At 45.2% G+C, this 13270-nt stretch overlaps 1 protein-coding gene across 4 annotated transcripts in view; it reads right to left on the reverse strand.

Moving 5' to 3' along the window:
• Positions 1-292: 292 nt before the first annotated feature.
• The window catches only part of slc2a9l2 (solute carrier family 2 member 9, like 2), a 102712-nt gene continuing 89734 nt past the window's right edge, over positions 293-13270 (reverse strand). For 3 of the 4 annotated variants that reach the window (XM_048970289.1, XM_048970288.1, XM_048970290.1), the window contains 2 exons: positions 11577-11704; positions 293-692 (listed from right to left, as the gene is read on the reverse strand). In XM_048970289.1, the coding sequence (XP_048826246.1) occupies positions 444-692; positions 11577-11704 (377 nt within the window). In that variant the 3' untranslated portion in view covers positions 293-443. The other variant, XM_048970291.1, reaches the window with a different exon arrangement.

The raw sequence follows: 13270 nt of genomic DNA on the forward strand, positions 1-13270 counted from the left end.
TGACACCTTGCAGAAGAGCAGAAGACCTGAAAATATTTCAGTCTACCTTAAATGGCACCATGTGCCAACCACCTCATAACTATGCAGGACTTGGGTGTTAGGGGGACTAAAACTGTTCCAGTTTTCCAACATCCATCTATCCATTACCAATACTGGGAGAGGACTGTGTTGCCCTCATCTCCTGAAGCACATCCTAGCACTCAGAGGTGATGAGGTCAAACTGACTAAGGATTTGCATCCATCTTTATGTGTCTATTAGACCAAGCTTCACCTTAAAGAATAAACTGCACACTAATGCTAATTGCATTTTTATTCAAAAATCAGACCTGCAACCAGTTTTACAAGTATTACCTAAAACCATAGAAAAGTAATTTCTAAAACAATTAAAATGACAGTTAAGGCACATACTGTTGGCATGTAATAAGGCTCAGACTGATCCTCCGTTAAAAGGAGCTCTCCATCTCGACAGCGTTGCTTGTTCTAATAGCCATTGTATCCTTGGCGCCCGGTTTGACGGACAGCGCAATCTCCGTCTCCGGGGAGCTGCACTCCACCCGGTTGATCTTGGAGAAGCTCTGGCTGATCTCCATGAAGGTCTTGTTCTTGGTCTCAGGCAGGATGAAATAGAGGTAGCCAGCTCCCAGAAGGCAGAACACGGTGAACACGAGGAAGCAGTAAGTCTGTAGGGCTTCCTGTAGCGGCAACATTAGGGCAGCAGAGGGCAGAATGGTTATGGGCTAAATATGAATATATTTATGAAGATATGAATCAGTTAACAATTACGATATTAAAGGACTGGCCTCATGAATTTCAGGGTTAAAATGAACAAGTATTACATTATGGTTTACGGCTAAGCACTATATTTAAAACATATGAAATTACAAGACGGTTCTCTGCCCCTTCTCCATGTGTGGATTTTGCAGGTTCTCCCCATGTTACCATGGGGATTCCAGATACTCCAGTTTCCCCCCACAGCTGAGGTGAATTGGAATTACCAAACTGGCCATTGGCGTGATTGTGTCTGTGTGAATGGTGTGTGAATGAGCCCTGCAATGGGTTGGCGCCCCATCCAGGATTGTTCTCTGTGTTGCATCCACAATGCTACAAATCTGTACAGGAGAACCGGATATAGAAGATGGATGGAAATTACGAAATGGAAAATGTTCAGCTGCAGCAGTGATACCAAGAACTTACCAAGCGAGAGCAGTTCCCTCTGGTGGCATTTGTTTTTCATTAAAATATTCATTATATACTTTTTCTTAGTTTTCAATTAAAATCATAACTGATTTCCATATAAAAATCCAAATGTAAGTTTATGTATAAGAGCCAGAGGATATATTCACGGGAATCTATTCAGATTTCACATTCCTCTGCTTTGTTGAGGTTGTCCTTCTTCATCAGATGCAGATTTTTCACGTTGCCCTTCCCTGCATCCCATCCCCACACCAAATATCATGTATGTTTCTGCTGTGTCTCCCAGTATTCCTGTAGCCCTGGAATGACAGATGTGGAATGACTATGTTTGTGAACATCTACTATATCTGCCCTTACAGCAAGAAGGACACTGAGGTTTTACATCTGCCAAATCATCCCACACACTGTCAGAACAGAGTTCCCTTTTGGTACCTTTGCTTCTCACTGGGGCTGTTACCCTCAAGAGTCTGAAAATTGTACCCTAGTTGTAGGCAACATTAAAAATTAGGTGAATCGAGACGAGTGACTCCTGTCTGACACACTCCCCTCACAATGTGCCCCAAAACACCTGAACCTGGGGGTTGAAATGATGAGGTTTAAGGTCCTACGTCTCCCCATCACAGGCCTGAAAATTCAGCAATGTCAGAGGCACAGCCTGCCTCAGTGCAAGAAAAAGGAGCAGGAATCACATCCTCCATGTGCATTACTATCGGAAGATCAACTCATCAAACAGCCCTGTCCATATAAAAATGTGTGTCGTCTCATTGTCGATCCAACATCTTCCTGATAGATTATATCATGGTAGATTACAGACTTGGGGGTCAGTATGATCAATCTTGAGCCAGTGGATTTGCAGATTTAATTGAAATGAATGGATTTAACAGCGGCCTATCAGCAGCTGGCTGCTGGTTGAGAATGTGATGGGTCGTTCCATCATGCGACGTGAATCATGTTGGGCTGACCCACAATGGCTGACCTCATGGGGGTCATGCTATGGGGATGCTGGTGGTCAGCTGGTCAATAAAGGGGGTCGTGGGCCAGTGATGGGTACAGTCTGGCAGTGATCTGGGGCGGGACTGTTACCATGACACCAGGAGGAACAAAGTGGATCAAGGTCCAGGCACATTTAATTTAGTGTGCCTTTCCACCAATGATCTGCCATGAAAAAGTTACTTCAGCCTTTGTCTGCCAGAATTAGGCTACAATTTTCCAGCAAATTCCATCTCGAGTCAGAGTGAGTGTAAACATTTTGGCTACTTGCTATTCCACAGAGGTAACTGAGGAAAGAAGAACAATTCATACCTGACCTGAAGCCTGTCATGCTTATTAACATCAGACATTTCTTTGCTAATTTTTGGCACAATGCTTTAAGCCAGCCTCCTTCAGTCAGCTTGGATGCGGGGCTGATATCAAATCACCAAGCGCTGTGCCCTCCAAGAAGCATTGGCAAAATCAGGTGCTATCCGTTCTGGATCTTTGAAATTTTCATCAGTCATATAATTAGCAGGAAAATACAGAGTGACACACCTTACATGACATTCATCTTCAATCTATTATGGCCCTTAAGGGGACAGTTAAAGGGGTGTTCAACCATCTGGTTGAGAACTAGAGTCATCCAGCTGTGTCAAGACGGGAAATGGGGGCTGATGTAGCTGGCTGGACAGAACCGGGTCCATTCGGATGCTGTTCAAGGACAGACCCAGATTTAATTCCGCACCCCTGAGACACTCTAGCTGTGGCTGCATTTTTCATGGCCGTCCCCAGCCAGGTTCCATGGTCAGTGGTGACATTTCCCCGTGCTCTCCATCACCACCCTGCTGTCGCGTCTCCGGGGATTTTTCTTTTTAATTCATTTTTTTTCAGGACAGATTCACCTCTCAGTCTTCATTAAATGCAAACGTCAGATGCACTACAGCCGTCTGGACGTCCTTAGCACTCCTTGACATTCCTCTGCTTGCCCAGTTGCTAACCCCCACAAAAGGTTCCAAGCAACCCCCCCCCCCCACCCTTTTCGAGATAAATAAAGCTCATGCCGATCCAACTCATTTCACTCCGATCGCTTTGCCATGCCAGTATGATGTACCTTCAATTTAGGGAAAAGGGAAGCCAACAAGAGTTTCTTGGACAGTGATTCCTGACATAACTTTTTTCTCTTTTTTTGCTTGTGTGCCCCACCGAAGGTCGTCTCCTGTAGGTCTGACGGTGCAGATGACCATCCGCCTCTTTTATACAGCTCAGCACTTTTTTCCATTGGAATGCCACCAGAAGCACTTTACATAAGTAATTCATTATCTCACAAGGGCAGGAATAAACAGGAACAAAGCAGACTATTGACAGTCCGGCTGATATTAAGGATGGTATTAAGCTGGCAGGATGGCTGCAGGGATTTAGGCAACATTCTGGGCAAACTTTTTAACAGAAAGACCTGTCATTCACCGGCCTATCAAACAGACAGAGATGCAGAAGATCAAACTACAGGATAAACTATCTCGGAACATCTAGGAGTCCAAGGAACAACATTAATGGAAATGGAGGCTGAACCTTCTGACATAGTCAAGTTAATGTTAACTAGCTGCTGTTAGTGGTTGCTGTGTTATGATATACTACTTAAGCTTAAGTATCTTGCTAAAATGAAATTTCTTCAGCTAAAACAAATTTAGCTAATAAGTGTGCAAAATAAAAAACACAATAATTTCTTAAATTACTCAGTAATTATGGCATTGACTGGTATATATTTATGCGATTCTGCAGACATGTGTGCACTTGGAAAAACTGTAATTCACATCGCTCAGAGCCAATGAAAATCAGGAGGCTAGTGTCACTCTGTCTCCCTATTGGCTCTGCCACTTGCCACTGGCCTTACACCCCCTGCCCGCAGCACAAGATGAACTGGATGTCTCCACCAGCTGGCAGCTTTACAAACACTAATGACAGAGCAATGAAGAGTAGCCGATGTCTCATTACACGTGACAGGGATAACCACCTGAGCCTCCAGCACAAAGGTCCAGCCTCACTACCACCCAGTTTCCAGTCCTCCCAGCTTCCATTCCTTCTAGCTTTCCAAAGTTACAAGTTTCCCAGCCTCCACTCCTCCCTGCCTCCCAACTTCCACCCCTCCCAGCTTTCCAGCCTCCTTCCCTCGCAAGCAGCTCTGCAATCTCTGCTCTTCCTTTCACCCCATTTGCCAGCCTCTGAGTCACTGATATTTTTACCTTATTTTTCCTCTCTTCTCTGCCATTAATCACAGCCGGATATGGAGAGCAGGTCCTTCTCCAATATTTCCGATAGCAACCTGTTACCAAACTTTACCAACAGTAAAATCCGGAGTGGGAGTCTTATTGTATTCTGAACATCATATTGAGTCCCCTGCTAATTATCTGGCAACCCTGGTGGAAGGCCCACAGTTTGAGAACCACTTCTCAGGAGTTACTAAATGGAACTTTGGTGCCGTGAGCCTCAGACAGCATCCCCATCAGCTTCCTCTAGGATGGACTCCCAATAGGAATATATGTTCATGAGGATAAATCCCAGCTGGGTCTGCTGACACGTCCCAGGGCACTTGACATCCCCATTGCTCAGTAACTACATATGTAGCCTAGGTGTCACAAAGCCATAGCCTCATGCATCCCAGACATTACAAGGTCAGTCAAACTGGTACAGCACTTCCAGCATGAGATCTGAGAAACAAAACATTAATTATACTGGATTCACCAATTCAAAAAGTAGGTCCATTAGTCTGTGGGCAGTGGTGGTTTAATGCTTAGGGAAACACACTTGTAATTGAAAGATTGCTGGTTCCAATCCCTGACCAGCAAGGCACCACTAAGGTACCCAGAGCAAGATGCTGCCCTCAAGTACGGTTTCCTGGGCGATGAATTAACTGCCCCCTGCAATGTCACATATGGGTTAAATGCAGAGGACACATTTTGTTCTTGTGTGCTGTGGTGCGTCAACAATGACCACTGATCACAAAATTTTATTTGTACATCTATGAGATTCAGACACTCACCTCTAGAAATATGTCTAGACATCCCTGTCCTAGTGTAGTTTGTGTGATGATGGCACAGGGCCAGGTACTTGCCCACCCCTCAATGGAACACTGCCTTACACATATTATGGTGAGCTCACAGAATCTGTCTTTTTCAGAGACAGCTCATGACTGCAGATCCAGTGACTGCAGATCCAGTGACTGCAGATCCAGTCACGCAGCACGGAGCATAGTGGCAGGAGACAGAAATCAGAGACCGGGGCCTCACACACCTAACAACCACAACCCTGCAACCGGTCATTGCTGATATTCCCAGCATCCTTTCCCACTTCGCAAAGCATGTACAGAGTCATAACGTAAACCACAAATAAAGTATTACTCTTTAGCACTGATCCACTCTTTAAATAGATACTTGTGCCCTTTGTGTATGCCACCTGGGGACACAAGTCAAAATAATACCAATTAGCTTCTGCCTAGACACTGCACTAACAGAGTAACAAAGTTACTGTTTTTCTCACAGCATGACAGTCTTTGTTTGCCTCTCCTCCTGTTAAAGGAAACTGAGGTTTTATTATATTATACATGCTGGGAAAGTCACCCAGCCAGGTGGTGAGTTTGATATTACAGGCCGGCACAGCGGCATCCTGGGAGGCAAGCCGCAGGCGATCTGCTTGATCTCCGTGTCCAATGAGACGTGTCGCTTTTCCCCCTAATTTTTAAATTCTTTTTGTTTTTTAAATTAGCCACTGTTCCTTCATCCTCTGTGTCCCAATGGCTCACTGCACAGGGTCAGAGGTCACGGTTGGCATCGCTTTCAGTCCTCCCACTTCCTGGGGATTTGTTCAGGCATGATCAGTTCCATGAAGGCAAAGGACCGGATGAGCAGGATATTGACAGAAGAGTCTGAGATCAAGGAGGGGAGGCTCTCCAAGGTGCGTTTTTCTCAGAAAACTCACCGTAAGGTTGTGTGATTTAACCCCAAATGGGCAGGGAATGTAAATTAATGGACATTTAATAAAAGTGAAGGTGCATGTCTGGGATGAGAGTAGGAAGTCAAAAGAAAGATTCATAGCCTGAAAAAAGACAGGCTTAACTTAAAAGGGACATTTTTAATTTTTCAGAGGGGGCAGGAGGTGTGGGGGGGCTGGGCCTTCTTGGAGCCCTCGGGGATGTGACTGAGGCGGTAATCTTCACTGTCTGCTCTATTTTTGGCCATGCCAATTAGGAGTCAGACACACGCTCCAAACGAATTACAGATAAGTGCCTTTTATTATACCCAATTTGTGTACCTCTGCATGGGAGGGCTTAATTAAAACTGGGGTTTCACAATTGGGAAAATGGAAAAGGCTCCCTTCCTGTTCAGCGCTGGAGCAGTGGGGGATGGGGAGGGGGCACGTCTGACTCTCCTTCATCAAAGCGGGTGGGGGATTTAAGCGAGATCCCCACAGAGGAAATCCTCACTGACGCATCAATACCAAACTGACAGAGCGGTTGAGTGTCTGAAGGGCAGCAGACTAATTAAAGCTAAAGTATCCAAAAACAGAAGCAATGGTGGGTTTATGGGACTGAATCTGGATATCTGACAAGTCTGATAACTATAACTCTGTCTGAAAGACTCATTTGTAAAGGTCACCATGGTTTGCATGAGATTAGAACCCATATTCAACTCTAACTGGTCTTGACCTGGATGGCTTCACACATAACATGACCCAGAGCCAGATGGCATGTTAGGGGCATCGATATCCTTGTGAGTAGAGCACTCAGCTATGGGGTCCCCTCCCCCCACCCCCACAGGGATAAACGATTTCCATTCCCTACCATGGAATCATTACATATTGAACAGAGAATCCCAGGAAATTCGGAATGGCAGGAAAAATCAAAGTCCAGTCGCAGCTGCCCGTCACACGGCTGGATCACAGCCTTAAGGGGACCCGACACCTGCCTTTGACACAGAGGATAAAGTGGGTCAGACTGAAGCCATTCGTTCCAACGTAAGTCCAAGTGTACGAGGAGGCTGTACCTTAACCCCCAACAACTTGTGGGCCGGTAGGGGATAACAGCATTTTCCTAGCTGGTATTTCTGCTTATTCATTTGGCAGCTGCTTTTAAAGCCTTATGCCTTTATCTACCAGGCAACCCTGGCATGTCTTTCCCAGAAGTACACAAATCATACCTGCCCTGTGTGGCCAACTGATTTCTCTGCCCAGTCGGCATCTGACTCTCATCCTGAATCTCATCATCATTTCCAATATACGTCTAGATCTGCCCAGGCAAAGAGAAAGACTATTTGTTCTGTATTTGATGAGACAAATCTCTGTACCGGAAGCAATTATACACATGAATGCATCCATTCATGGCTGATAGTTAAGCAGTCGTGAGACAGAAATGACCTTGACACAGGAACCTGTCTTACATTTAGTAGTGGGGCAGGCTGTTGTCTTTCATATTGTATGGGGAGATAGAGTTAGACTAAGGTGAAAAGATTCCTACAGTGCATTTTCCTGTTAATGGGGGGGGGGGGGGGCAAATATGCAGAGCTTTTGCTACCAAGTTATAAAGGAAACACCTCAGTCATGGGTATAGGAGAGTGTTTGAGGTTGGACACAATTTAATAATTCAAATGCAAAGGTTTAATTCTCTGAGGCGGAAAACCAATCCTGCCATTGCATCCCGCCACATTTACAGATACTCACGACGCGCAAAAAGATATAAGTTATCACAGAGAGCAGGGGGGGGTCTGCAGAGCAATACGGGGAGAGAGACAGAAAAAGAGAGACAGAGATTATTTTTAGAAAGAGAATAGGAGATGAAAGAAGATGAGATGTTTCAGACAGACAGATATAAATATGAGGGAAACATAGAGGGGCGTGTGACATCATAAGAGGAGCGACACCCACGTCACCACTGCTATTATCCTGCTGTGCTCAGCTTCATGGGGACACCTTCAGAGGGCATGTACTGTAGGTACAAATAATGCAGGAACGAGGAAGACAAAAGGAAGATAGAAGGATATGTAAATTCAGATGGAAGACTTATCAGGATGGATCTCTGTCTGACGCGTCAGAGATGCCAGGTGACGTCGAGCATTTCCCGGGGGGCGGCTGTTTTCATTTGAACCCCCCTTCCTCAGTTAAGGCCCCAAAGGAGCATGAATGGCTGGTGTTTTTCAGCAGGAAGCTCCAGAACATCGCTTAACAGTAGCCATTTCTTCCTGTTGCTCAATCTTGCTCAAAATCAACCTCTCGCTGTCAGGAAAAGTTGCGTCACTGATGTTTTATTGGGAGATGGGCTGCAAATATACAGTTAATGGTTATTTAATTGTAAGTCTGCTCCCCCTCCCAATCTCTGGATCAATCTCAGCTGCTCTCTGCTCGACCTGCTCCACCCCGTTGGCCTTGAAGAACCTCCCTCCCCTATGGAGGGAGCTGTGGGGCTGCAATGTGAGATCTTTTTTTAACTGCCCTGTGCTTTTTAAAGCTGCCCCAGGGTTTGTAGTAATATAAGTTTATGGTGGAAACTGCAATACGTGTGATATACAGGAGATTCCAGTGAAAATTTAGCCCAGCATTAACAAAACTCTGAGATTTTTCTGCACATATAGGAGGTGCCGTTGGGTAAATCTATGCAGGTCAGGTAATCATAAAAAAGCAATTTCACCTCTATCATCTTCCAGTATGTATGACTAGTCCTGAGCTCTGTATGCTTTCCTTGGACTGAGCTAAGCTAATCTGTCTCCCAGAGAAAACACCGGTGTTGCTGTCTATGGGACAGAGAAGGCATAAATAGGTAATTTCAGCTCTGAGAGCAGCGAGCCGGCTGACAGGCTCTGCAGAAACAGGAATGCAGCCAGGCTTCTTTATCTGGTTATCAAATTATGCCACTGATTTAAAGTGAAAAAATTTCCGCTGTCTGATCAGCTCTTTAAATACATCGCCATCTGCTGTCAGATGGCCGCAGTGTCACCGTGTGCTGTCTGAGATGGTCCTCTAGGCAGCTCAATCAAAAATCATGAGTGACCAAGTACACTAAGGACTTCACGGGAGATGGGATCAGCTAGAATCTGCAAGGTTCTGGGGCAGGACCAAGGGGGTGGAGAGAGACAGTGACAGTCCAGACATTTAGGGTGATGATGAGAATCCTAAACATACAGTTTTTTTCATGGGTTACACATTTCAATGTTTCTGCAGTGTCATTGAAACATATTTACAGTGAGCCCCCGCTAGATGCTCATTGGCTGCGATGGCAACACCGGCGGACTCAAAGCACAGAGGTGGAACAACCAGGTAAATCATTCCTGTCAAACAGTGAGACTCATTGAGCAGAAAAACCTCAACACTTGCAGTGGGGGCTTTTGAATGGTTTAGCATTGGGACAGACACGATTCCTGGGTCAGTATGTCATGATCCAAATTTACGATAAAGTTTTGGGGGGTGGCAATGATAAAAGTTCATTCAGTAATCATGTTATGTTTCAATACACCTTTCAACAAAGATTTATATAGTCATGGTCATGGAATATAACTCACATACTGTAAATAATTCCAGTGCCCAGTTTTTGGATGTAAGTCAGGTGCCTGACTACCTGCAAGTGCATGGTTCATTGATGGTGGATGTTTTCAGAACCGTGCTGCCTAGCAGTACATCTCTGTTCCCTGTTCTCACTGAGGCATGCATGCTCTTGTCAGTAGAAGATCAGGCCTAACATGTATTATCTGAAGCTGCCTGATCCTACACGCTGGTACGTTCTTACAGTATTTCTGTGTGCTTTTATGAGTGTTCCTGCAGGGCTGCATCTCCTGAAACACAACAGGCCATCACTGCTGTTTACACATTTCAATCCCCCTACCTTTCAGTTAGGGAATCCATGGTATTGTTATCTGTAAGCTGCATGAATGTAGAGAGCGCCTGAAAGGTGTTCATAACCACACATGTGTTCATCCTCAAACTCCTCAAACTCTCACTCTAACAACCAAACAAAAAAGCTCTATAAAGCCAGTTTATATGATGAACACTCTGTTGTAGTGAAAGAGAGAAGTAATCTGAATTAGCTTGAATGATGCCGGATTTTTTGGATACTCATAGCTCATCTGACAGCTGCAGATGCTTTGGTTGCACAGGGTACAATCTTTGTCCTGAGGGGAAACTTTTTTCCAGCACATCAGAGTCAAACTCAGGATCTCTGTGAGCAAAGCACGCAGACCGGCGGTGAGCAGTGAGCCTCAGATGGTAGCTTGAAATCCTGTCACTGTCCCCCGACGCATCAGGAAACACCACAAACCTTAATGTTATGTTCAACAGCGGATGCTGTTTTTGTCCACCCACTGTGAAACTATCTTTTGATTCATATCTGTGAGTTTAGCTTCCTCCAGAAGATACATGTCGCACTGCCTCCTGCTTTACGAGGGAATGCCTGCACCTCCAGAGCATTTGCCTGAGAACTCGCCACCCCAAAAGGCTTATAATGTCTGTCCAAACATCCATCCAATCATCCATCCATCCATCCATCCATCCATCCATCCAATCATCCATTTTCTGAAACTGCTTGTCCTAGTCAGGGTTGCAGGAGGGTCCAGAGCCTATTCCAGAAGCTATGGGCGCAAGGCAGGAAACAACCCAGGATTGGGCACTATCCTATCGCAGGGCACACTCAACACTCAACTCAATATTAATAACATCAACATTAGCAATAAGTGCAAAATGACATTAAATTCATGTAACTGTGACAATGACATTTCCTACACTGACTCTTTGTGGCTCACACCTGCTTTAGTGTATTGAGTTCTCTTGGTTATGCAAGAGAAACCATGGCAACATTAAGGCAACCGTCACCGACCATAGCGACATAAGGACGACTCTCACCAGCCATAGCAATGTTAGAATGACAGTAATGCAGCCAGGAGCATGACATGACGCGTTAATTACGTGTCTGTTTCTCTGAGACTCAGACGATGTGCAGACTGCGGTGAACATGAAGCACCCGTGGACAGATAAATCCCACCAACACATACTGCACATCAGAGGGGCCCCTGTTTCTGTGTATGACACACCAGGTACAACGGAAGACTTATCCCATTGGCAAAATAACTGTGTTATATTAAACATCTGGCGGACTGAGGGACCTCTCCCATTAGCAGAATAATTGTGTTATATTAAACATCTGGCTGATTGAGGGACCTCTCCCATTGGTAGTGACTGTGTTACATTAAACATCTGGATGATTGAGGGACCTGTTCTGTTAGTAGAGTGACAGTGTGATATCAAACACCGGTATAATTTAGGGAATGTGTGATATTAAACACCTCCGCTGTGGGTGGAATTCTTTACAGTATCTGGAACATCGAATATTCTCAGCTGTCTTGGATGTTGCATCAGGCCCAAGGGGACAGCATACGCACCTGGATGAAGGGAAACAGCAGGCCCACAGAGAAGTTGGACAGCCAGTTAACGGTTCCGGCAATCATGAAGGCAGCAGATCGATATGACTGCTCAAAGAGCTCTCCCGTGAGGATGAAGGGGATCCCACCTGAGGGGGGAGGGAGAACAAACACTGTGAGCTCACCAGGCACCTGCATTCTGCTCAAACACCCCCCAGCCAATGTGAAAAGTAGGGTTAATTCAACACCCCCAGCCACCTCCTGCAGATTCCCAGCATGAGAGATAGTCTACCAGGGGACAACAGCTCTGTCAACGGTATTTGGTCGCAAAAATTTTGAACTCTGCACCTTTTCCTTGTACTCATAAATATTCATGAGCAGCCTCGCCCAAAGCACATTTACATTCCTCTGATTGGTTCCTTGCTTCTATAATTCACCACAGACTACAGCAGTAATTAAGGTCAGGAGCACACAGACAGTCATGCTAACAGCTGTCCTGGGTATAGCGTCACAACCACATACAATTACATGGCTTTGAGAACTATCTGTACGTAGATACAGGGCAAGCCATGCATGACCATCTCATGGACTTGTCCTATATACAAAATGTCCACAGGTGTGATTGCCTGAGGCCCAAATATGATAACATAGATAACAAACAGAGTGACATCAAGATACTGCATTGGGAATTACATATGCACACCCCAGGCACTGGGCAAAACCCCGTCACTGACAGTCAGTATTGGTCCTGATGTGGCCTTTGGGGCCATACTTTTTGTACGTACGCACATTTTACCGATTTTTTGGACCCCCCCCGTACGCACACATACGCTAGGTAGTTGACCCCCCCCCCCCGCGCGTACGTACGCATGGGCGATAGCTAGTCAGTAGACTTATGCACTGCTTTTTGGAGCTACAAACATTCCTGTTAACTTTAGGGATAACAAAAGAATAATCATGAGATTTACTGTAATAAAATCACTTTCAAATAAAACAAAATGGGTCGCCATTTCCATAACGTTACAGCGCCTTTTAAAGCAGATATTTCGGAGATCCGTGGTGCATTGCAAACCTGTTTTTTTAGATCATTTATGAGATATTGTTTAAACAGAGACCGATCGTCCTAAAAAACTTATGTCGCACTCAGGAGCTGTGGCCGTGTAAAAGCTAAACATGATGTGGGGAAGCCCCGACCGTGGTCGTTTTGTCTGACGGCGTTTGCACTTCCCACCTTAAAGTCATAAACTCGGCCCCATTGTCATTTGTTACATTGCATTCAGGGGCAATGGGGCTCGGCTGTAAGAGAGTGGTAATTTATAACAGAATAAAAATAACGTCAAACTTTCTATTCAACTTGTATTTATTCGACTATGTATGTCAGGCGAACAGTTGTTACAGACATTAATAATAATGGTTAGTGTTGCATGCTTATAATTCTGCTTTCGCGTTGATTCGATGTTGATGGACTATCCGCCGGCCGGCCGGCTGATGATCGGGAGATGAACTAAAGACGTTTTGAGTTATATGCACGTATGGAATGCAGTCCAGCAGGTCAGGTATCGTGAACGAAACACTTAACTTTAAAATTTCTCAAGTTGATTAACCCCCCCCCCCCCCCGCCCCAGCATACCGACACGTACACAAAATTCTGTGAAATTTTTAGACCCCCCCCCATCCGTGCGGTACGTACTAAAAGTATGGCCCCTTTTCAAGTT

This window comes from Brienomyrus brachyistius, chromosome 12 (genome assembly GCF_023856365.1).
Source record: "Brienomyrus brachyistius isolate T26 chromosome 12, BBRACH_0.4, whole genome shotgun sequence".
Taxonomy (NCBI): domain Eukaryota; kingdom Metazoa; phylum Chordata; class Actinopteri; order Osteoglossiformes; family Mormyridae; genus Brienomyrus; species Brienomyrus brachyistius.